This window comes from Pelecanus crispus, chromosome 2 (assembly GCF_030463565.1).
Source record: "Pelecanus crispus isolate bPelCri1 chromosome 2, bPelCri1.pri, whole genome shotgun sequence".
In the NCBI taxonomy this organism is placed as follows: domain Eukaryota; kingdom Metazoa; phylum Chordata; class Aves; order Pelecaniformes; family Pelecanidae; genus Pelecanus; species Pelecanus crispus.
In genome coordinates, this window is record NC_134644.1 from 81,739,841 (window position 1) to 81,766,624 (window position 26,784).

General features: G+C 40.8%; 1 protein-coding gene across 1 annotated transcript; it reads right to left on the reverse strand.

The window, feature by feature from the left end:
• On the reverse strand, positions 1-26,155 carry MYLK4 (myosin light chain kinase family member 4). The gene is made up of 14 exons (XM_075705028.1): positions 26,141-26,155; positions 16,698-16,764; positions 15,755-16,220; positions 14,774-14,907; positions 12,048-12,153; positions 11,098-11,191; positions 9,852-9,961; positions 8,600-8,741; positions 6,190-6,260; positions 5,335-5,463; positions 4,661-4,813; positions 4,206-4,307; positions 2,312-2,381; positions 1-93 (listed from the first exon to the last, which is right to left on the reverse strand). Exons 1-14 carry the CDS (start codon positions 26,153-26,155, stop codon positions 1-3), a joined length of 1,752 nt encoding a protein of 583 aa, XP_075561143.1.
• Between the last annotated feature and the right edge of the window lie 629 nt (positions 26,156-26,784).

The following is a 26,784-nucleotide window of genomic DNA, read 5'->3' on the forward strand; positions in this document are numbered from 1 at the left end:
TTAGTCGAAGTCTCGGTCACGGCAGGGGAGTAAAGCACCAAGACTGCTGATATTTTCAAATCTCTTAGCAGCAGTAACCACACAGCAGCTTTTCTGCAAAATAAACAAAACAAGAATCCAGTTAATTCAGCAGTATACTTTTTTATTTGGTTAAGTGTTCTAGGACAACCACAGGGTGGTTTCTTTGTGCATAAGGAAAAGAAAGCAGCACTGAAGCTTCTTGCTTACAAAGGGTTCTTGCAGCCACCTTATTTGTGGCATTTTTTATACAATATTAAAAAGACAAGGCCTCTTTGTTAAGTGGAGAAATGGTCCTGGAGGTCTCTATTGAAATGCAGCTACTCTGCTTTTTTGCCTCTCTTGTCATACAGATCACAGCATGAAAAGGCATGCTGCAAACCTCTCCATTTATTTGTGTTACCACTGCAAACATTTATAAAGCCAGGTCTAAATCAACTGGCACTTGAGTGTATTATTTTGGGTTAAATGTGGTAACCATACTACTTGCCTGATAAAAATAGCTGAAGGGATTCTTTAAAAACAAAGCACTGCTATGACTTTAGATCCACTCATTAAGTAAACTCAAATAAACTCCAAAAAGAAAAACACACGCAGAGGAAATAACATTGCAAAAGCCAAACCCAGGTTTTCCTGCAGGTTAGATCATGGGTAGGTTACTATGTTACAAAGCTATAAAAAGTTTATTTAAAAATAATTTTGACTGCTGTTGGACAGTCAATTTATCTCGAAGTTGATTTTGGTTGTAATAGAAAATTGTGTAATACAGTGCTTCCTGCATTAGAGAGGGAGAGTTTTCACCATTTTGTTGTGCAGTTAGTGGCTTGAAATGGGAAACATGGATAAAAACACTAGTCCTGTAACTGGTCCGGAAAACCTGTTTAGAAACTACTACATAGAAGCACGCAGGTGAATGGACAAAAGCTTCATGTAACCTGTCCCAGCATCAGTGGGGATGAATGTGGAGGATCACAAAGAGGTATTCATTCCCACTGGATTCCCCTACAGAAGTTGATGCTGAGACATTACCTATCAGGAAGTTATGTGGATTCAGGGAGCAAGTAGGATATAATAATAGTACCTTAGCCATCACTGACCTCCAGTGTACCATAGAAAGGCAGCTTCAAGTCCCCAAGATAGTTCATTTAAAGATCATCAACTTCTGTGTTACTACACTACACTGTATAAAATCTGTTCTCATTTTACTTAGTCAGAACAAAAACATTAACCTCTCATAATACCCTCTTTTTTGCATGTTTCTGGACAAAACATGTTGCAAACAAAACCCAGTACATCACTTGCCCTACTGTTTTTATTTTGGCATCCTGGTGGTTACTCATGACATATGACTAAAGGGAAGTGTTTTTACAGTGTGTGTGTTCTCAGCCTCATTCACTTCTTGACCCTCCACTGAGTTTTGCCCAGAGATGCCCCCAGAACCTTTGAGTAGTTCCCATGGTCCTTCAACAGAGGCACCAATTTCTGTGGTAGATGGTAAAAGGGGCTGTGGGAATTGGTGTACTGGTTTATGGAGATACTGTACCGCCTTGAGGTAGCCTGATTTCAAAGTGGCTGAGTGAGTATACTTTGGTCAAAGACCAGAGACAGAACATGAGAGCAGTCTTGAGTCTCCCTGATCCCTGGGGAAGGCAACCAAGCCAGCCTGAGAACCACTAATGAAGTGTTTGTTAATGAAAGGGCAAAGACAGGGAGCCAGGAAAAAAAGGAGAGAGATGGTCTGTCAAAATTGTTTGGGTTGCTACAGGCTAAAAGGGCAGAGAAGTGCCCTGTCAGAACTGGGTCCTCAAAAGTGTGGAGCAGCTTCTTTTAGGGAACACCTTACTTTCATTTCACTACAGTTAGTGGAGCTGCCGTGAGGGTCTGGCCCATGCCTTTGCTAAAAAGTAATTACTTCTCATACTTCTACCCTTTTTAAACCATACTCCTAACCACAGCATGAAAACCTGAAAGCTTTCAACACTGAAAAATTATTGGGTGAAATCCTGCCCCATGAGAGCCAGTGGGAGCGTAACTATTCCTTCTAAATTGGCCAGGGTTTGCAGCACATATGGCTTCATATATATGACTTTTTTTTCACACTGCTGTGACTTGGTATAAGTGATAGGACCGGTTTATATTTTGAATGCTTTCCAAACAACAGCAGGGATGGTGGTGGTGAATATAGTTTGGATCACGCACTTTGGACTATGCAAGGTTTTTGGCTGCCCACTGATCCCTTCCACAGGGGCTACAACACTTATGTCTGAAGAAACACTTGAGACCTGAAACAAACCTTCTGTCTGGCAGCTCTTTCAGAGAGGTTACTGAATGGGGGGTACTTGGGACACACCTTTAGTCTTCTTCTAGAGGAAAAGAAAAACAAAAAAAGAAAGAAAGATGACATTATTGGAGCATTAATTGAAGATCAATCACATCTTACCTCCAGTTAAGGTAATGGCAGAACACTGCAACATCAGCATGTTTAGTGAGGCTATTTTTGTAAAGCACAAGAAGTATGAACAAAAAATACTGGGGAAGAGCTACAAAGGACGACATGAGATGTAAGGTTTCTATTAGGGTAGGGTTTCCCCAGAAGAAAATTGGTGATAGGAAGAAGCACAGCAGGTAAGCAGCCCATGTTCTTGTAGCATTTGGAAAAGACAGCCTGTTCCCCAGGTTGCAGAATCAGAGCTTCACTGGAGCCCAATTGAAGGAGTCAAATTCTATCCTATGAAACCCTCTAAAGAGATACTTACCTCTGACAAACTCTTATTTTTACTGTGTATGCACACTTGTAAATCTTCTGATGATCTCATGGACATTGCTGTTCTGGGAGATTATCATGAAAACTCAATTTCAATGAAAATTAAAATAATTTATTTGACTGTTATTATTTCGCATTTTATACTACTACTTCTTATCTTTACTCTGTATAACAGGAACATCTTGCAAGGACAAAGCTGTCAGGACACTACTCAGTCCATCCTGCCCAGAACTCACACCATCTCATCAGCAGAGCTACTACTGCTTTCTTATCATCATCACCTTTGCTTGGTTTTAAACTAAAAGAGGATAGATTTAGACTAGATATGAAGAAGAGAGGTTTTTTGCAATTAGGGTGGTGAAACACTGGCACAGGTTGCCCAGAGAGGTAGTGGAGACCCCATCCCTGGAAACACTCAAGACCAGTTTGGACGGGGCTCTGAGCAGCCTGATCTAGTTGAAGATGTCCCTGCTCATCGCAGGGGGGTTGGACTAGATGACCTTTAAAGGTCCCTTCCAACCCAAACTATTCTATGATTCTATGTTTCTATTTTAATAAGATTTTTAAATAATTAATAATATGGTCTCTTAATTCTTAATGATGACTGTAGTTCAAAAGGCACCTTGACATATACATCCTAGGAAATACAGCAATCATTTTAATTAACATAGATGTGCTTTGCCTGCAAAGGAGGAAGTGAATATTGCACTTCAAATGCTGTAAAAATTCTGAAACCTGCTTAAAATGGTCCCCTCATGAACCACTGAACCACAGAGTGGACTCACTTAGATTCAGCCAACAGCAAGCTCATCAACAGTGTGAATCTCCCAAACTACTTAACAGAGGAATATTCAAAATGATTTAAAATCTTGTTCATCCTCCAACTCAGCCCAGTGGAATTGTTTGTGTGAACAAATAACTGCTTTTTTTGCGTTGGCCACTAAGCTGGCTACCCTTGAAGGGCAAGAAGGTGCTTAAATACAAAGGTGTGCCCTGGCTGAGGTTCCAGGGTCTGTTGATAAAGGTATCCCTTGGGAAGAGGTAGGATGAAATCTAACAGCACTCACAGGGGGCTTCAGGAGAGCCTGAAACGGTTTTCAAAGCAGGAAACAGAACCATCCCCAGCTGGAAAACTCTTTTCACAAGGTAATTCAGTGCTCATTTTGTAAATAGTCTCATTTTGCTAAGAAATGGATCCACTCCACAACACACAGCAACTGCATGACCATGTATTTCTTCCCAGACATGCAAGAACTGATGAGCAAGTGTGAGCATGCAAATTATAACAGCTAAATAAAAGCAAAGGGACACATGTGGCTCACAGCGGCAAGAAATACAGCAGCAAGAAGGACTCAAAAACAGGTAAGAAAAATGTCAAAGCAAATAGTGATGTGGCAGCACAAGAAGGCAACAGCATATCTACAATGCACAAGGATATTTAAATTTAGGGACCTGGAGTCTGCAGTGGAGCTTGTGGTCTGATAACCATGGGTGTTTTAAGGCAGCAGTTGCACTTATTCTCCAGCTAAAGGAAAACCAGAATGCTATTAAGTGTTTTTCCTAGAATCTTATCATTCGACAGTTATCTCCTACAGGTCATGTGTTCTGCCATCATGCAATGCTGTCATTTCAAGACAGCATGCCAGATGGCAGCTAATCCATAAAGTTAAGTTTGGTTTCACAGCAAAAATGCATTCAGGTAACTTCAGATCATTTTATGGACATAATGAACAACATCAATGAAATGGCATTATAATATTCTACGTGGACATAAACCACTTTGATAAGTCATGATAGTCTGCAATGGAGCAGTACAAGTGACACAACTGTGACATAATGGCATGGAACACACATTTCAAAGATGCAGGGATTATATACCATTTTTCCTTGATGAGAAGCTTTGAGATGAAATCTTTGGCTTCATCAGAAACACCATGAAATTCCTCATCTTCAAACTCCCAGCTACAGGAGAGGATATTGTTGAGGGTCTCATTGTCATCATCACCCAAAAAAGGAGACAATCCACTAAGGCTAAAGGAAAAAAAAAATGTTCAATCCTCCTGTCTTTTCCCCTTCCTGCACACGATCTCCAGTGTGCCACCTATGATTGTTCTGTTACTCCTGGACTAATTTGCAACATGTTATTGTCTAAGAAAGTCTCCAGACCATTCCCATTCTTTCTTCTATTTACATGTTTAAATAATCCCCCTTCTTCCCTAAGAAATGAAGCATTACTGTCTTTCATGGTAGGTCATATTTTCTAGACCTCTGACCACTCTTGCACATACCTACTGGGAGCTTACCAAGCAGTCTACATTATTCTAGAAGTGTGATGCTCAGACACTCATGAGTAATGTGCAGTGAAACAAAGAAGAAAAGTTCATGGTGATTTGAAAAGGGGAGAGATTACTGAATATGGAATTTGGAAAGAAGCCTACATTTTCTATTTTGGGTACAGATTTTGTCAATCTTCCAGCATAACAACAAATTTGGATGACTGACACAGTTCGACATAGAAACAGCTTACAAAGCAGAGACTGAATCCTACTTACAGCATATAAGCGATGACTCCTACGCTCCACATGTCTGTAGGAAAGGAGACAAACTCATAATTCACAATTTCAGGAGCAAGAAATTCTGGAGTCCCAAAGTTAACTCGAAGTTTTTCCCTGGGTTTATATCTAGGAAATGGAAACAGTAACAGAGAACATCAATTATAGCTCTAATTAAAGTTGTAAGTTGTTTAGCACTTAGAGGGATTTCAGAAGCATACAGGAGATTCAGTAGGAAAACAAGAACAGACAGAGGTACAAAGTAAAAATAAATATACCCATATATAGAATGAAAAATGTTTGCAAGCTTTATATAATACTTCAGGACAAAACCCAACTGCTGTACAAAGGAAGACATTCAGACTTCAAGGACTCCTCAGAGTTATCATCCTTTTGGGACTTCTCCATAACATAGGTATGGAATTTTTAACCAGTAAATCCTTCACTGAGGTTATGGTACCCAATTAAACTAGAAAGTGATATAGCATGGGATATATTGTAACAGCCCTTGATGGTCTCTTACACTGTCTTTTGAAGAATCTCGTAACATCAGAGACAAGAGACCAGACAAGATGTACCACTGATTTTGTCCATTTTAGCTGTTCCAATCTACTTATGTGCATGCTCAGTCAGAATCAGCCCTCTTTCAACCATCTACCTGAAAAAAGGCTTCAGAACAAATCTTTTTTACTCAGCTCCAAACATTCTTTATTAAAATATCCTTGGTTAAAAGAGCCACATTATGTTTGTTTGAAGAACGGTAGGAGACTGTTATGTATCTAATATGTCATTGTAGAGATGTAATTTTCATTGTTTCCTAATTCATTTATGATTAGCAAGAACACATGCACGTACCTTCTTGCCAATCCAAAATCAATAATTTTTATTTGATTTGCTGCTCGGTTCACACACAGGATATTCTCAGGCTGCCAAGAGAAACCAAAAAAACACTTTAATGAGCAACAAGTATGAAAAAGTGGGCTTTTAGCAAACTGTGGGGAGAAAAACACTAAAAACACAGCAATCATCTCATAACCACCTTTTGCTTTCCTCCTTGTTCAGATTTCTCTTCATTGGTACCCCCTCTCCCCCCCCCCCCCCCACTATCACACAGCAGTTGGGGCTATGTGTTATGTGCCTTGCAACTGCTTTTTCTTCTCCTTGGTTTTCAATTTGACATTAAGGTAGCAGTTCAGATAAAGAACTAATTACGGGGAGGGGGACAGAGAATGCATATTTACAAAGAGGGGTTTCAGGATGCTGGCACTGTGATTTTACAGACCTTAATAAACTGACACTGATTTTTTTAAAATAGAAAAAAACTAATTTGTTGAGCTTTGAAGTTTATCTTACAGCTTTAAGCTTCTGAGTTCACAAATATTCTGGCAGTAACTGTCTGATTGAACACTGATATACTAAGCTGGTCACATCAACTTTATGCTTTTCTCAGATATTTTAGCAAAAGGTAGGATTCACAGGTTAAATCCCTCTGGATTTTCATAGGGCCAAATACTGTTCTTCGCTTCCCTGGCAGGAATCCATTAACTTCCTAGAATTACTCCAGATTCATACAGAAGGGACTGAGAACAGAATTTGGCCAATTGTCTTTGAAATGTAAATACCTAAAATACAGTCTCATATTCACTGCCAGCAGTTTTATAGCTACTCTGTCCTGTTGCTCATTGAGTCCTCCTTGAAACAAAACAGCCCTCAACACTTAAAACATTAGTTAACCTTTGTCACCATTACTAATTAATTTTACATGTAGGACTTTTAAACACCATATGTCCATAGTTTCTGAGGTCCTGGATTATTATGGTCAGGATGATTTTCTTTCAGTTTCAAGCTTTCATCCCCAAACTCATTTGTTACTGACAGCAATCTATGAACAAGCGAAACAGAAGAGAGAAGCCATAGCCGGCAAGAATTTCTTGGATTGTATATGTATCTTTTTGTCAGCAGTTTCACCTCATATTAAAATTGTGCCATCTCCAAGACCATAATTAGTATGTCCCAAAGAACTGTGCAAACTTCTGCTTGACAGGTTTCTGGGTAACTGGATATTTATAAAGAAAGAGAAAAGTGAGTCTGGTCATTGATTAGCAACTGAAGCAGGTCCCAACATTTGCTCATTTGCTTAACCACTGCAATAATATATACTATATTAACTCAGTTATTACAAGCCAAAACCAGCAGCCGTAATAAAAATCTCACCAAAGAGCAAACTGTCTTCTGCATTTTTTGTTTCTTTTTGCTTTGTTGCAAAGCTCATGGATCACTAGGAAGCTTTATATCTAGTCAGAAAACTAAAGACATCATCCCATTTTATTCCTGCACTAAACATAGGTAAGAAACAAGTCTATTAGTTGATAAAAACTTGGGTTAAGGGAGAAAGAGCCAGCTCAAATGTACAGTCTAATGAAAAATACCTTTACAATAAATGTTTTCTGAGGGGTGACAGTTAACCATTAGCAGTCAATCAGAGTAAGAATTTGCAATTGGTGGATTTGTTTTTAAAAAGAAATGAGGGGACTTCTTGTGTATATAGTTGAATAGCTCAGATAACTAAGCAAGTATGAGGCAGAGAATCTGCCACCATTCTCTGGGCTTTCAGCTGCACTAGCAGCTATTGCCTAACCCAACATAGAGGTATTGCATTTGTTACATAAGCACTGACTATTTTTATTTCTTCCATTTTAGCAAGTACATTTTAACATATTTTCCCTTAAGCTAGCTATCTATTGATGCCTTTTCATGACCACAACAGTGTAGTGCAGTCCTCAGAAAGATGTGTAGGGTTTTTACGATCCCAAACGACTCCTGAGTTTAGTTCCACTCATTCATGCCTTTTTTTCTGCATGGTAAAAAATGGGGATAATTGCTACCCCATAGCTGCTGTGTAAAACAGAGATCTTGTGCAGTGGAATTAAATAGTATTTGCACAATATCTTGAGATCCAAATATCAAAATTGAGAATAGCAAGATATTTGTAGTCAGCTGCTGGCTTTCTGTAAAATCAGTCCGTGGAAAATTCAAGCACTATGAGGCTTGATGATGTATGACCACAATTCTCATCTAATTTACTTACTCCTGTAGTAATTTAACTGATCTCAGTGTGGTTAAAGAAAATACATATTGGCATAAGGAAAGCAGAGTAAGGCCCTTTTTTGTTTCTGCCATGGGAATCTGCTAAGCTGTAAAGCCTACCGGTAAGAATGAGTTTCCACAGCTGTCATTGCACAGAACACGCATCTCAATTCTCTACCTTGAGATCCAAATGAAGAATGTACATTTGGTGCATGTACTGAATTCCCTCGCAGATCTGTTTTATGAACAAGATAGTATCCATCTCTGTCAAATTGCAGTTTTCATCAATAATTCGGTCAAATAACTCTCCTCCTTCCACACTGATGAGAGAAAGACAATAAAGTGGTGACCAAGTCCAAATCCAATCCCATGCAGTTAGAGTAATACAGAATTTATGCTATTGACTATTTTAATCATTCACAGTCAAGTTCAGTAAGGTGGGTCTACAATATGAGCTTGTATTCTGATCTGAATTTTCCAAGAACTGGGTTCTGATGCATACGGGCCTGAGTCTCTTCAAGGTCTGAGAGTCCAGTCTCCCATCCATTGATAAGTACAAAAGTCTTTAAATTTGAATCTCATGCTTGTCTTGAGTCATCATTTTGTACCAGTGAAATTAATGAGGTCACATGTAAAACCAAGACAACATGCAGGAGAATGCATGTAAATCTGTGATCTCCTCCCTCAGAGTTTAAGAGCGACATGATCCAAAATTTCAATTTGAAACTACATGAAGTCAACAAAATTGACTTAATTTCTGAATGCCTCCAGCTTACACATTCATAGCTACACAGACATTTACCTTTTGTGATATGCTAATCATGTAGACCAAATTCAGGGGACTATCTGAGAATGTCCAGACTAACCAAACTCACGTAACTTTGAACGATGCCTTTCAATGTTTTAGTTACACCCTTTTTAGCTTCCTTAAGATAACATCTGCTTAACTTGACCTTAAGGTAGCTATTTTGTGCCTAATTGCCTGATAACCCAGCATAAAACCAGGTTTATCCATCCAGGCACCCAGTACAAGTATTAGGAATAACACCTACAGCTGGTTCCTCTTCAGCGTAAGAAGTCTTCTTATTTGCCTCACAGAACTGGAGATATTCTGAGAAGTCTGTTTCTTAGCTGACACAAATTAAAATTCAGAATTAAAGAGAAGATATATAACACAGCTCTATCTTCAAACAGAGCAGTGGCTTTACAGCACCAGGAATGTGGCACATCGCTGGAAAAAATGCATAAATGGCTGCATGGGAAAACTTTTCTCTTAAATTCCATTTTTTTGTTGTTACTGAGAACATCTTTCATATGTTATTTCCACCTGTAAGAAGCTCTATTTCTAATTTCAGGAGAAAGTAAGAAGGAGATGGACAATTCTAGCAAAAGTGGTAAACACAGAAAGGGAAAGAAAAGAACACACTCACTATTCCATGACTAGTACCATGTCATTTTTTGATTCAAAGGCATCATATAGCTGGATGAGATTCACATGATTCAGCTGGTTCATGACATTGATTTCATTCTTCACTTCATCCTGTAAAGAGTCATGAGTATTGTTACACAAGCCTTTTCTCTAAGAAAGCTACATGAAACAGGACATAGTTTGAACCAGACATCTACATTATCTTCATGTTTTCCTCATGGTAACCAAACACAGGGTTTTCCCTTGATTGCTCCTGCAGCAGTAGATGTCAAGCCTATAGCAGCTACTAGACTGAACTCAGAGCTTGAGTTGGGGACTGCTTCAGTAATAAGCTGTTTGGGGGGAAAAGGAAGGGGAAAGCCCACATGGACAAGCAGTGGGTTCACAGGGATGTAAAGAAAAGAGAGAAGCAGAATAGGACTTGGTTCAACCAGCTGTAGGTATACAAAATCAAGCTGCATAAGAAAAGTCCAGGACAGCCCTCAAAACCTCCCTTTGCAGTCAGGGGAGAGAGACTGGTACCTCCATTCAGCCCAACTATTTTAGATGTCCAGTTTAGGATGGGCTGAATCATTCTCTGGTGGTGCCAATCTCTCTCCATTGACTATAAGAGGATTCTTGGTGATCAGTTTGGCCACAGCTATACCTTAGCAACCCCAGTTAGCTGAAACAAATCCCACCCTTGAATGCCATTAATGACACCGCTGTCATACAAAGGATGCTATGCCTGTCTTTCCTGTGAAAGCAAGACCCATATGGTGGGGAGGTTTGCAAACAGGCCAGACTAATTCTTCTCATCTGTATTTGTGTTGATGGCAGGAGCCCAAATCATGCCTGTTATCAGCATCCCTCACAGTGACATCAAGTCATTGCAGCAAAGGCTACAGTATGCTTGGGAGGTAATATGCTACGTCACAGGCCTGACAAATGTTTTTACCATTAAAGAAAACACTAATAGAATAAACATTAGAAAGCAAAAAAGGAAAGCCAAAGAAACACAAAGAGCTGAAAAGAAAGTTGGAAAATTTAAGATTTTAAAAAAAAAAAGAGAAAACCCACAAAGAGGACTTTGATGAGTTGCTAGAAGTTCTGGAGGAGAAGGAGGAAATATAATATAGAGCCAATGGCAGTCCAGCAGGTCCTATGAGTGTAATGGCTTGTGAGCCACTTGGCCATGGCCTGCTATGTAGCTGAAGAACAGTGGGGGATCCATTGGGGAAAAAAGACTACTATCACACTCTACCAACCTTCTGTTTAGGACCTTGCGCTTTTATAATTTTGGCTGCTAGCTTAAGACCTGTTGCTTTCTCTTCACATTTGTGCACTTGACCAAATCGCCCTCTAGGGAGAAAAAGGAGAAAAAAAAAAAAATCATCCAGTGGCACTGGTGTCAGCCCTGAAGTAGGTTATAAAACCAGAAATTATCCCCTCCTTACTGGGTTCCATTTCAATTGCTCTATTGCTGCTATTTTGTTGTGTAGATCAGACTTGCTATTACTCATTTAGGCACACCAAAATCACACACTGTTCTAGCTGATATTATCCCACTTGTATGATTCACTATACTCACCTCATAACGTGCAATAACTAAGCCTGGGGAAGCCAACATAGTGTAAGAATAATAACTCACTTACGTGGACAATCTGCCCCTCTCCACCTCACCATTCTCCTCCAAGGGAGGGTTGTCATTTCATGATGAAACAAAGCTTTACCCAAGACCATGCTGCCATCAAAAATGACAGTATCACTCTCTCCTAAACAATGTCAGCATGAGAGATCAAGTAACTACATGGCCTGTCAGGTTAGCTTGCTGATCTATCTGAAAACATGCATGCATTTTCAGGGATGAGACCCACTGACACAAAGAAGGCTACAACATGTCTCTATGTCCTGCTGGCTGCAATGTGAGGTAAAATATTACCGCATCCTAGGAGCCCTGTCATAAACCCCGAGGGCAGCTGGCTGACCTAGAACAATACCAAATACAAGCCAAGTCTGTTGGTGCCAAACCTTAAGCCAAAATTCACTCACACAGTAAAATCAGCCTCCTGTTTTCATCCCTCTCTAAAGTACTATTAGAGCTTAGACTTTCATGACTTCGGCTCTAGCAAGGCATGTTGCTTCCATTCACCTCCTGGGGTGCTTGGCTGTAAATGTGTGCCTTGCTTTCCATGTTGATTGGGTTCACCTGACTTACCCTCCCAGGATTTCATTCTCGCTGACGTTATAATAACTGCTGATCCCCACCCTTTTGGCTGAGACAATCCGGTGATCAAATGGTGCTGGTGGAGTAGGACTATCATCTACAAAAGACAAAACAGACAGATAGCATATGAGTGGTCACATGCAGTGCTTGTCTATCTTGTATTTTAGTCCCTCTTTTCCCCCGATAAGGTCATTTAAGAACTGAAAACACCTACTGTAAGTTTTATAGATAGGTCTTTCTCTGTTATTTAAGAAGGGTTTTATTCCAGGAGCTCTGGCTCAGAAAACAGGGTGTTGTTGGGGAGCTACACTACTAAGACAAGGACTTCTTTCTTAAGTTAGCATCTTCTGCACAACGGTAGCAAGAGGCAAAGTGAAGACCACTAGACTAAACCAACATAGCTTCATGCCCACAAAGGGCCTCAGCAATTTGTTTGGAAGGAATTCAGCTTTTTCTCTGATTTTTTTTTTCCCCCCCTCAGGGACTGTTAATAGGTGAGTATGTACTGTAACTCTCCAGTGGGGTAGGAAGAGAGCCTGAGCTCTCCTCTAGGCCCAGCTAAAATAGGCTATTTCCTAGCTTTTGCTGTTCATAGTGAAGAAACCCCTTCTCCACTGATTGACACAACTTGTCATTCTCCACAGTTTGGTCATCACCTTTAAAGATCACATTTAGAGCTTGTACACATGAGAGAGTTTCACCCTGGCAGGCAGCACCTGGGATTTCCAGTATGGCTCAGGACCCGGTGTGGTAGGACACATGGTAACTGTCACGTGCTGCTCTGAAGAATTTCTGTCCTTAAAAAAAGATGGCAGATAAAAGGTAAAGAGGGACACAGAGAAGGGATGGGTTCCCAACATCACACTGCAGCAGCTATGGAGTTTCGGCACAAATGCAGGTCTCTGGTATTATTGTCCGAACCTCCACATGCTGGACCATTCTGCCATCCTGATGTCAAAATCCCAGCTGGAGACCAGCCCTGCATGCCTAATTTCTCTTTGGATTTTTTGCAGGGTGTTGCGACTTCAATTTCATACCCACGTTGCTTTTTATTTGATTGATATTCCCGAGAGTGACCTTTGGCTGACCAAAGTGACAAATACTTCTTCAACTGGTTGGGAGGGCTAGAGCCCCAGTGTTTCAACATGAGCTCTCTGGTTTGGAATGCCGGCTCCCTTTTGTGTGAGGCTTGTTGAGCAATTTTAAAACTGTTCATTACTCCAGTGAAAATTATTAAAAACACAAACAAAAAAAACCCATGACAGCATGTAGCTGGCAGGAACACTTTGGTCATTAACGTAGCAGTAGATTGTCCTTATTCACAGTGAATGTCCATTTTTCCAGGACACCAGCTGTGTACCTAGATTTTTTTTTTGACAGTGTTAATAACTTACATGGTCAGGAAGTTAGTTCATGGTCAAGGAATTGTGAAAAGCTGGGGCTTCTGGAAGTTTGCCACCTACTTGGGATTCTGCAGTTTGAATTGCACGTCCTTAAGTATGGGCCTTTGCGTGTTACTGAGACCCACAAAATGCCAGGAAACCCTCTACCCTAAAGGCAGAAACACAAACTCCAAGGGTCCCAGCATGTAAGTGACAGAAGAAAATGTCTTTCTGAAAGCTCAGCTCCCAAATGTTACCAAACTTTGGGCAAGGAAATGTTCTTTTAAGGAGGCCAGAGTGCCTCTTTAAAACTATGCCTAAGTTTTAGTCTTCAAGATTTTCCCAGTGACAGACCCTCTATTTTTCTTTTCCTGCACACCAGAAGGGATTTATTCTTCCTATTCAGGAATGACCTCCCATTACAGATCAAAGATGCTCCAAGAGGCACACTCTAACCTTAATGTCATCCCTAACAATCTGCTAGACCCCAGGACAGGTTATGGAGTTTAAAGTTTTAGTACACTCTCTCTTGTTTCCTGCTACAAGAGCCTAGCACAAACATTTAATAAATGTTTTGCTTTCCCACGCTCCCCCCATTTCCCAAAGCAAAGAAATTAATTCTGACTCCTACACATGCACATGCACACACATGTATCTTCAAATCCTTCAGGCCATTCTCTCATGTGCCATCATTTCATATATAGGGATAGGCACAGAAATTCTCAAGCTGGAGGTCTAATATTAGAAACAACATCAACAGAATCAGCCAGGCTTCCACACAAAAATCCATATCTATTTTATAGGCTGCAGTTGTTCTCACTTCAGATTGCAATGGTATGAATATGAGCAAGCTGGTTTTGCAGGCTACATCCAGAGCACTGTAAATTCTGTGTTAACACATGTTCTCAGCACTTCCACAGGTCAACCAATTTCGCCACACATGATATCATTTCTCCCACCACTCTATACTTAGGAGTTTTAGCTCTGTTGTTAAAGCAAGAGGGAAAGAGGATAGTATTAGCGCAGTAGTTGTGGCAGAAGCAAATTAGTTGTGACTAATTTCTCCCAGCACAGAAGCCTCTAAGATGGAAGCAAACAGAACCGTGTTACTTCCCATCAGCTTAGGATGTGACCCATGAACAACTGCTTCCTGTCACAGCTACCATGCACACCTTTTCCCCCCTACTAATTACAATCACGAAAACATTCCTTCTATGGATGTCTCTGATCATCACTGTAACACCAGTGGAACCAAATGCTTTGCCTTTAGGAATACTTCCTGTAAGAGCTTTTTTTTTAGTTTTACATATGCCATCAGCACTTTCTGCATCTAGCCTGCTCTTTTGTTGTCATCTTTGATTAGGCCTTCATCATTCTCTCGATGCTTATTGCTACCACTATGCTCAAATTGGCAGGTGTGCTCAGTGACTGAACTATAATTTCCTGTACCTTTTTCGCAGCCTTTACACCTGCAAGGACAAAACATGGCATTAGAGCAGGGTACATTTAAAGCAGAGCAAATTTAGAAACATAGGTGAAAAATGCCTAAACATATACTGCTTTCAAATAACATTAGGTTATTTTGCTTCATGGTGTAAAATAAACTGGTTTAGTACTCACTTCGAGAAATAAAAATGACCCCTAAGTTAATCATGACAGCAAAATGTTTCTCCATTACTGAAATCCTCACCTAAGTTCTTCTAAATTTAACATTTGGCTATCAATCTCACCTTTAAAGCAATGGGAGAGCATTGGGATTTCACTCTGTTCATATAGGTTCCTGAGAACTTAAATTGGTTTATCCCTGAAGGGCTATATATCAATGCAGCAAAGAAAGAATTACAGTAAACAAATTTATCAGTTTAATTGCCTGGGCAAAGCTTCACTGTTTTATGTTATCACTTAGGTTACTACATTTTGCAGTAATTTAATTCCCAATTGGTACATGGCCTAATCTAACCTTACTTTGCTCACAGGTCATATGATGTTGCAGTATATGAACCTAACAATGGGAGAATTCTCCTCAGAGATGAAGAATAGCCTAACATAATTCCCATGCTCCTAACCTATTTCCCAAGCAAACAACCAAAGCACACTGCTAGTACCATGTATGGTAGATTGTTTGCCTGTCTTTTTTAAGGGTACAATTTCAGCTTAGAGCTCAGATCAGAGAGATAAACTCATTTTACACTTTGTATTGGGCTGGATTTTCACCAATATTTATATTAACCAGCCACTTTGACTTGAAACTTGAACTACACATTTTTCTAAAGCATAGGTCTCTTAAGAATGTGCAGCCTAAGCTTCAGACCTTACCTTCCTTCTGGTGCCTCTTGATCATGGCTTTGTCCTGCTTCATCTTTATTTTGGGAAGGAGCTCGTGGTTCCTCAACTTCTTTTTCACTCTTATCAGCATTTCCCTGCCCTTCATTCTCCCTCTCCTCTTGTCTTTTATCTCCAGACACCTGATGTTCCTCCTTCCTCTCCCCATCTCCTGGGGACTCACTGTCTATCTCCTGAGCAGTTATCCTTTGATAAGCATCATTAACAGCATCTTCTTCTTGCTGCTTTTCTGTAGCGAAGGATTTCTGAACTGAGCTTCTCCTGTTTTTGTAATAGCTTTTGAAAACCAAACTTTCTCCTTTCACCTCTGGCCCTTCACTATGAAATTTGGGAGGATCCATTTGAAGCAGAACAGAACTTTCCCTCTCGGCATTTTCCTTGTTGAGCTTATCAACGTTTTCTGCCTGAGAGCAGGACTGGTTCTTCTGGATGGTCTCCTCTGTAAGCAAACAGATTACCATAAATCTGTCAGTAATTCTCTGATAGTAACAATATTAAAGTAGCGTTACGTACTTAGCATAACTTCTGTTGCATTTTGAACTAGGCACTTGATTTCCTCTCCCACCTTCAAGGTCACTGTAAATGTATCCTAAGCAAGAGCAGACTACTTCTTTAAAACATAGATCACAAACTCTTCGTTTCAGACACAGCACTGGAAAACATTTTTCTCACTTAAATTTATAGTCAGCCAAGGTTAATAAACTCCTCATGCAAAGCACTTTTTAAGCAGCTTGCCACCATGTGCACAGGCATGTGAAAAGTAGGTTGATGTTGCTTGGACAATTCTTATTCATGCTGATGAGCACACACATAACCCAACCAATTTCACTGGCGCTGCTCAGGAGAGTAATGGCTATTTCTGTGCAGTTGTACCCTTAGGAACTAGAAAGTGATCAGAAAAAAAAAATATTCTAACCTGTTGAATCTGGTGGCTTCTTCTCTTTTGTTCCACTCTCATTCAAACATGACTTTTCTTTGATGACCTGTGGAGATGGGAATTGATGTATTAGTGTATACACTGTTCATGCTGTACTGGTCCTCGTGAAATTGCAGCCTGATTTTTTTTGGTCAAATCCAAGTACTCTGTGTTCTAACTCACATGTTTCCTATAAATGATGGACCTTATTTTAATCACTACCAAGCTGATCAGATTGGTACCAGTGTAAAGCAAGAGAAATTATCTCAGTTGTAATCAGCATCAGTGTTGGCAGTCCAGAAAAGATCAGGATTGGGCCTCAGGGACTAAAAGAAAAAAACATCCAGAAATGAGCCACTGCCCTGCACTAGCTTTTGCTGTTAAAAACTAGGTTAGTTAACCCAAATCTAGGAATATTTAATATTCTAGTAAAATGTTCAGTAACAGTCTTACTGACAGATTTCAAAAAGTTTTTTGCTGTTAATCAACTTCCAGTAACAGCATTTTTAATGATCCAATAATTTATTAGAGGCTGACTGAAAGAGTTACCAGAATCGGAGCATATAAACCATAATGTCAGCTTTGTAGCATTCTCTTATCTACATTTTACAATGTTACAGTGACATCTAGAGGTGCTTTATACCAGGCCAGCTCCTCATCAGAATTCTGCTATTACTATTACCTCTATGGCTATTTACTCATATTCCTATGCCGCTTGCTCAGTGTGTTTTTTCATCAGCCACTCCTAGACTTGCAGCAGGACAGTGACCACAGTAAACCATGGTGTCTGCTGTTGCTTGGTGCTCCTTTTCTGCCCGCTGCCTTCCTCTCACAGTACTATGAAACTGGCACTCAGTAACAGATGCACAGGGTGTGAAAAATGCAGATACCTCCAAATATTTTCCAGAGAGACTACTTTCAGTCTTTGAGATGAAGCAGCGTAATACATATTTCAACAAAATATACAGGGCCAGGCACTTAATTTTGAGTGTCTTAATCATGCAAGCAGTCCCACCACTTATTCTTATTGTACTCTGGGCATGAATCAGTCCCATTACTAAACATTTGTTCTGGTAAGCCCTCTGCATTTTTTATGCTTTTTGTTTGTTTGTTTTAATTTCATCAGGCTATATAGAAAATAGGCATGAAATTAAAGCAATATGTATCTGCTTTAAACACTGCGTTCAAGGGAAAGGAAACTCCTTGAGAAGCAAAAAGAAAAATTGGATGAAACTGCATGAAAGGATTTCAGCAGGACTTGTTCAGAAAATCTTGATCTGCAAGGCTCAAAGAAACTAATATGAGCATAAGAACCGTGACTGACAACTATTTGGGATGCAGTTGGTCCCAGGAAGTTGCAAGCTACAAAATGAAAAAGGCCTAAATACAACTAAGTAAGTACCCTTGAAATATAAATTGGAGCCTTGTTCACATGAAACTTAAATACAAATGTCATGATTCCAGATGGAACACAGAGAATCAACCAATGCTCACTCTGTTTTTTTTAATGGTGAAAAGCACTAAAAGAAGTAGGGAAAAGCCTCGGACTTAGTCATTCTGCAATGTGACCACAATTCCTAATGCAATCGGATTCCTGTAAGTATGTCAACCTCACCGTACCGCTGAGGACATCAGCTCTGATCAAATACAGTCAGCTGAGCAAATAACTGGAGAAACGGCCCCCAAGCCCTTTGATGCATGGGGCCAGATTTCACTTCTGCATTCAGAATTAATTGCAGGCATACAGTGCTTCCTACTAAATATTGCTGTAGTTTGCAGGTGTGAAATACAGAAGCCAGCTTTTGAAAATCTGTCTAGTGGAACACTGGACGATGCTGAATATCTGAAACTGCCAGGGCGTTACATAAATTACTACAGTGTTTATTCAAGCATCATTTCTGATCTCTTACATTTTAACAGCAGATGAGGAGCCCATATTAATTTAAATGAGGAAAAAAAAAAGAATACAAATGAAACATTTACTGGTCTCCTTCAGAATCAATAAATGTAACTATTTGCAATAAATACAGGGTCAGTAGTGCACTAAATAAGAAATACAACTATAAGGACTAGATATTGGACTATTTGTAGACACATCAGTAGTCTATACATGAGCATCCCAGTTTTCTCCATGTTTTGCTATTTGTAGCAACATGTGACTTCAACTTGTAAAATCTCAACCTGGCAATAAAAACACAAACTTTTGCTCATTATTTCTTCTTCGTAAAGGGTGGGATTGTGCCAAGTTCTCTGGAGCTGACAGAAGTCAATGCATCCTCCCTGGCCGGCTGCACAAAGACCTCCCTGTAGTTTGTTGGGGGTACGCACCCCTGCGATGTCCAGCCCCAGGCAGTTGAGCCCACTGCTCTGAGAACCCACAGGTGGTGAGCACCCAAGGCCACCACGCTCTTCTGAAAATCTCATCCGAAAGGTGTGGTGGTTTGTTAATGACATCCACCCCACCCGACTACTCTTCATAACACTCCTCTTCCTTCAGTCTGTTAGCAGTGCTTTCTTAAGGGTCTTTTTAACTTAATCTCTAATGGGATTTTATTTATTTATGTATTATTATTCCTGAACTTTGGTGACATGTGACTTTTTCCAGTCTGTAATTTCTAAAATTACAGGAATCATTATTTCTTCATGGAAATTATGTCTCCACCTTATTTTTTCCCCTTTCTTTAATGACTCGAATATGCACAATGAGGTTAATGGCACTACAGTCATTTTCCCTATTCATACAAGCCAAAAACTTTCAATGAAGTTTTCATTTTAATTCCACAAAAGGTTAAATATGAAAGGTTGTATTGTGACCCTGCAAAATATACCAAAGCAAAAAGGTGTCTGTACCTACACAAGTTGGTATTGTGTCTTCAAGAATACATTTTCCAGGCTTAAACATATTCTTTCATATGGAGTATTGCTAGGCCCTAAGTAATACAGACAGAATAAAAGCCCACATGATGATAACAGAATAATGTAACATACTCCAGAAGCTAAAACTTCAGTATAGACCAATGGAAAAAAAACCCCACCTTCAGAAATTATTTAAATTGACTTTAGAAACCTGCATAAATTAAGCAACAAGCAATTATATATATAAATAGAATATATTTTAACAGAAATTTCAAATGCAGTGAGAAAGTAATGTTTTTTATAGACATCTGACTCCTTTTTAATGAGCTGTACTTAGTTAAATTCCTTCTTTATACTGTAGCAGTCCTACCCTTGGAATGTTTTCCTAGCTAACTTTCAAATTCTTTTTATTCACCTAATAAAACTCTTTGATTTTTTTTTTTCCTACTGCAAAAATTTTTGTAATGAATGGCCTCATGAAGCAGCCCCAACTTTTAGTTAGAGGTCCTTTATCACCCCATCAGATTTCATTCGATGTCAAGACATTATTCTCAACTTCAATCAGCCAATACTGAGACACAAAATTTTGCATATGCCTAAACCATGTCTCTTACTCGGGACCTCTTTCCTATGTTCTTAAGATACTTTGCAGAGCTTTATTATGGCAAGATATCCTGGTTTTGTATTAAGACCTGATCACCATCCATTTATCAACATGATTAAGCTACTTGAGCTTTGTGATGAATTCATTTCACTAACAGCCAGAAATCAGCCACAGGCTTTGGCACCCAAGCACGGTGCTGTGGACACTCCCAGTATCTCCACGTCGGTACATGGGAGAATGCATCACATACAACAGAGACCCTGGGGCAATAGTATGCGTGGTGATGCCTCCTATGCTGTCCCCCAAAGCTGGAATCCATCCCCTCCTTCCCTTTTGTGTTCCTTTTCAATACACACCCTTTTTCCCCCCCAGCAGTGTAAAATATTCAGTGAATGTATTTCTGATACAGACTTATAAATTACACAAAATGTACACATGTGAATTCTGCTTTTACTGGCAGGCAGTAGATCTGCTTTTGTGTCATTATTTTTTGCTACACTACACAAACTGCTGGCACCTTCGGGCAAAGATTTCGACTTTTTCATGCTCTTTATAGAGCTCCTTGAACTAGATAAAGAAATAATTCTTCTGTATAAACCAAACTCAAGTCACAAGTACCTTTTAATCACACACAGAAATAACCTTTGAGCCATGAGAATCGTGATTCCCCCACTAGGAAATACAAGAGAATTTCTATGTGACCTGCTGCCTTGAAAATACATTGGTAATGATGTAACAACCTCTGCATGAAGACACACACTAAATACTGAAAAATCCCTTGGAATAACACCATCCTAGGTGAGAAGCTGAAGATCAGTGAAGCCAAAGCCTTGTCCATTCCCCACTTTAGTTTTCCAACTTCCCACCTGCTGTGCTGGAGAAGCAGTGGCTGTCCTCTTTCAAACGGATGCTCTCTCCTGCGAGGCCGTTCTTCTCAAAACAGGGAGTCTTACTGTAAAGAGTAGAAGAGGCTTTCATGCAACCAGGCTCCTGACAGAGCCCATGGCCTCGAGCATGCCATCTGCTATGGTGAAGACACAGCATATTGCACTAACAGTAACAGGTTGCTTTTAAACATCTTTACTTTTGCCTTGAGGTCTAGTCACTGTCATTTAACAGAGTCGGCATCAGGCATAAGAGGAGCTTTGGAGGTAGATTTTTTTTTTAACTCCAACTGATTGGTATAATTTTAATGTCTCTGGAATACGTGGAGGCCTGTAATAATGACCAACAAACCTAAGGCTACCAATCCACTTCCTAAGACCACAGCATTCAGCATTACCTGGCTTTGATATGTCCTTTCACCACATCTGGAAAATCAAATCAACCTGTTACTATCACTTTTGGGTTTCTCACATGAACAAATCAGGTGAGCAAGCACAACCACTGGAGACTGCCTGCTTGTCTTACCAACATATGGGACAGCCTCACACCTACCCCTTCTCTACACTGCTCAATGTCCTCGCATGGGTGATTACTGACAGGGTCCCATGTGCTTCACAGGTGCACCTGTGACTCATATGCACCTGTGCCACAACCCCAACATTTTCTACGTGCTATTCTCCACATTTTCCCTATTACCATTAAATGGCTCACCCTCTAAAGTGGGCTCCACTATTTTCACAGTGTGAGAAAGAAGGAAAAAAATCCAGCTTGAAAGCCAAAACAGTGGCAGATCTTTTTAACTGTGGGCATAAACCACACATCTGTCAAACCACTCAGACAATTTTTTGCTACAATATCAGTTTAAGTAGCCTCATGGTTAAAAGAGTATTTCTCAGCTTTACTAACTTATCTGAGCTAAGCATGCAATGATATGAATGCCATATATCTTCAGACTTCTTGAACCACCCTTCCTAAGCTGCTTTTGGGAAATCGTAGAATCATAGAATCGTTTAGGTTGGAAGAGACCTTTAAGATCATCCAGTCCAACCATTAAATCACACTGTTGGGAGACTCCCAAAGGGTTATGAACTTCAGAAATCAGCCCCTACAGCTTTGATGACTCATTGAACTGGACTCCAGAAATGCAGGTTTCCTAATAACACACTTCATTTAACAAGAAGGGGGTTTGGGTGGAGGGGAAAGACCTGGGATCTCTTTATTTGCCCTTCATAGACAGACCTTCTCCTGTGGCTCCCCACCATGCAGGCAGCTCCCAGTGAATGGAATGTGGTGGGGCTCCTCCCAGGCTCTGCTGGGGCTGCTGACCAGCCACCCATCACCACTCCTCCTCACTGGTGCCCATGCGTGAAAACCCAGGGTGCTGCCAGGATGGCACCAAATTACTTGCATTCCAGAGTGGCTACCCTTGTCATCAAAAGCGGGCGTGGTGGACACCCCACATTTATTTGCAATGGTACTCTCCTACCAGAGGAGGCATTCAAGCATGGTACCCTTACTACTGGCAGATGTATCTGACTTCTGATAGGGGCTGAGAGGAGTCCTCACCTGAAAACTGACCAAATGGCTAGGGTTTCTGATGACAAAAGGTGGATTTTAGATGACTGGAGTGGGCAAAGACCTCTTGCCTGAGCAAATCCCTCCTACCACTGTCTTACCTCTTCAAGGAACCTTCTGCTTTTACTGGACTGCTCTCTGATGACCTGCCCTGTCTTGCTCTCCTGCACTTACTAGTCATCTGCTCATCTTCATGAGGTCTCCCTACTTTTGCAAAGGAGTTGTAATGGATTCCTAAAACAGTCACTGTAACAGGCAGGTGTTAATGTCATGCCCATAAGCCATCCGAGGTGGTGTGCAGGTATTTAGAGATCAGCTGTGTCTGCTCTGATTCCACATGTTCCTCAGAGTTGTAGAGAGAGCAAAACCACAACAGTGCCCAGGGCAGGATCCTACCCAGGGAGCATTGTAGAGCAGACAGCAACTTCAGAAGCTAAATGAAAGCAAAATTAAACAGCATTCTGAATTGGAAGGGCATGAAAAACCTCCTATGGCTGTCAGTAAGGGAGAAAATGGGGCAAAATGAGATGAAAATGCCTTTTCTGGAGAAAACATACCAGTTTTACAGACAGAGAAAGTCAGAGAGAGAATTATAACTCTAACATATTATAGCTCACTCAAAAACTGGAATACCTCTACCAAGAACATATTTAGGTAAAGGCATCAGTCCTGAGGGGAAGAGCATTCCTGAGTATAACAGCAGACAAAGGTGCTGACTGGCTGCATTGCCCAAGCAGCGGACAACCCATCTGCTGAGATTCTGCAGAAAGCCTTTGCCCTCAAAACCACTGAGGACAGCAGAAACTCTTGCACAGATGAAAAAAAGAAAATGAAACAATTCCTGCCTATTTGGCTGGGATATGAAACATTCACAGAACATGGCCAGTCTGGAGAGAATTTAAATAATCCATAAGGGACCCACTAGTATTTGTAGGCAAAATGAAGGAATCAGAACAGTTATAGACTGAGGTTGAATCGATCTTAAAACACACATGGCAAACAGCAGTTTCATTGCAGACTCCTACTAAAGCAGCCAGTGAGTTGTGATTGCAGTGTGATACCTGCACGGGAGGGACAGAAGGTTCAAAGAGAAAGCACAGCTCCCACTGCTGGGGTGTTTTTAGTGTGGGAAACAGCCTCAAGCTACTAATAGTTATTAGTCCTATGGCAAAGCCTGTAGAAATGGCAGGAGACTGAAGTTATAGCAACCTACAGGCAACTGCAGAAAGTTCAACACCACTTTACAATGGCAACAAAAAGGATTTTCTAGACTTTCCAGGTGAGTATTCACAGGTTAATAGTATAGAATCTCTAAACTGTTTAATTTGGAGGAAATAGGTGAAGTATTATTTTACTCCATTTCTTTATAAGTGGAAGGAATAGGACTGAAAATGGAGCTACAGAGTAATTTTGCAACAGGATTATCACGGACTACTTAAAAAGGTGAATTTGAGGAAAACCTCAAGACTTTTAAAGACCCTTACTGTAGAACTGCTGATTTCCCTGGGTGGTAGTAGTGAGAAAAGAACTTAAAATGACAAGCAATACATGCTACTCCTCTCAGCCATGTGGTGATAGGGTCACGCTGCACTCGGTGGAAAACGGCTGGGAGACATTTGGCAGTACTGACAAAGCACGAAGTGTCTGCAGGCTACACAATATTATAACTCCAACCCAAACCAGAAATAAACTAACCTCCTGTATGAGGCAGTGGAGGTATTTCAGGATGGCAGTAAAAGGCAGTAAAGCAGAAATTTTGCTTCAGAGGACAGCAATCCCTATATTTTGCAGAGCACAAAAAGTCCCTGTGGAGCCTGTGATCTGGAAACTGTTCCAGCTGCTGCTGAAGCCAGAAGAGAGGTTACACACCCCAGCTGCTTATCACCCCCTCTTTACCACTCTCCCATTCCTCTCCTTCCCTCCCTGTTGTTCTGCCTTTTCCACTGCTCTCTACTTAATCCAGTTCAGTAAAACAAGCCAGTTAGGAAAAATGAAAAAACAATCCCACAGTTAATAAAGCAAAGAGCAGCACCTCTCTAAAGAGGGAAGGATGGGAAGGCAGGTGATTAAGCAGTATGTAAACACAATCCACTGCCTTATGCAGATGTATCCATGGCCACTTATTGTGCCACCTGCCAGTAATTAAGAATGATTGGATTATTTTGCAGAACCAGGCTGAGGACAGCCAAGTATTTGTCAGACAGCTCAGCCGTTAGAACTAAGAGGTGGCATTTGCTTGTAGCTGGGGCAGGGTGGATGACAAATAGGCACATCACCCAAAATATCTGACCATCTCCAGCAGTGCACAAAAGCGGGTACTGTCCTTCCAAATGAGCTGTAGCAAATGGATCACCTTGCTCACAGTCGTAAGGAAACAGAATAGGACTGTCTAGGTCTAAAGTGATTGCAGGGTTGCTCAGTGTTGTCATGCAGAGGCCACCTAGGATAGAAGAGATGTTGGTCTTACTGCCTGGTGGCCAGCACTTCCGCAGGGTCAGCGTTGCTCAAAATTGTCATCAGGTGGGGACTAGAGACAGTGATAAGGATTGTGTTTACAGAAGCAAGGATTGATTTCTGCATAATCAGGTAGGTTTGTTCATTGCCATGCCACCAGGTATCAGTGGTACATTTCAGGTGTAAAACCCTGCAAGGGTGAGATCCCCTATTTCTCTATTCCTTTGCTTTTCTTTTTGCTTTTGTCACAACAAATTAAACATCGCTTGTAAATCCAGTTTGAATACATGGCAGGCAGAGGCACATGCAACCAACTGTCTCATGTGTCTCATGGACGAGTCTTTCCACTAACTTGCTCAAAGATGCTGTTCCTACCCCCTCAGGCAGAGGAGAGTCTGCCCTGAATGCTGGTAAATACTGGCTCCAACTAAACTGACAGCCAAGCTTGGCAGTCTCTGCTGAAATATATCTTACCATGTTCTGTTATTCTTAATGCAGGGCTGAATTCAAGTCTGTTTTTACTTAAATACAGGATGACTAAGTGTTTACTAAAGCCAGCTGTTGTTCACAGGATAGCTTGATAATTTTATGATGGTTCTTTACTAATAAATCAAACGCACAGAGAGGAAGGTAACGACAAGCTAACATGTGTATGCTATCTCATAAAACAAACAAAATATTAACAACATAATATCACCAGCATGATTCCAGACATGCTCATGCCGCCTTTCCTAGGCCGTATGCTAGACAAGCTCCTACCAAGTCTACTCAACATCACCGAGTCTGCCTGAACAAAAACGCATCAGTGAGCGGATTACAGATGGAGCTGCTGTTGGAAAAAGACAGAGACGCTGCTCGCCCCTCTCTTCTTTGGGTCTTTGTCAGTAGGCTGCCTCTGTTTCCATCATGTTCAAGCCCCCTACGCTCCACTTCCAGGCCCTTCATAGCTCTGAACTCTCTACTGGACACCTGCGTCTCTGCCATCCCAGCTCCTCTCTGGCCTGCCCAGAGCACAACCTCCTCCTCTGACCTGCCCCATCCCTACACCCACCGGCTCCCACAAACTCACCAGCAAAGCCCGCATGGTCCCCTCCTCTCTCTCACCCTGCATTTCTAGAGCAGAGAGCCTCGCAGCTACTCAGGCCTCCAGGAACTGTCGGTTCATTAACATGCCAGGCCTGATTCAGTTTATATTTATAAATAGTTTAGATGAGTATGTAATTTCACCGAGACAGGTAGAGCTCTACCACAAACTGCAGTGATTGCAGCATTACAGAGATGACCTGTGGGTCTTGCTATGATGGGGCTTTTACAACAGATGTTTTCATTGATGTTTGGAAAAGTAAAAGAAGCCCTAAACTTAGATGCTCAAAGTAAGCCATCTTTTCTCATCGAAGTAATGGCACAGAGAAGAAAACTTCTCTTTTGTTAAAACTCCTTTATTGAAACCAGTCCAACCTGAGGTTCAAGAAGGGCCTGTAAAAACACATTTGTTGTCATTGTCCTTTGGCAGGGCAGCAACTTTTCCCTTAATGAGTTAATGATGCTCTGGAAACAGGGCTGCACATTTTATATCCTTACATAGTGGCAGATCAGCCAGTTCAGCTGACAGGGCTTTACAAGATGCTCCTCTGCTGCTACACAGCACTGACTGCTATTTTTATAGTTTCCTACGATGGCTCAAATGCTTTTTGTCTACCTGAGAAGTGGGGC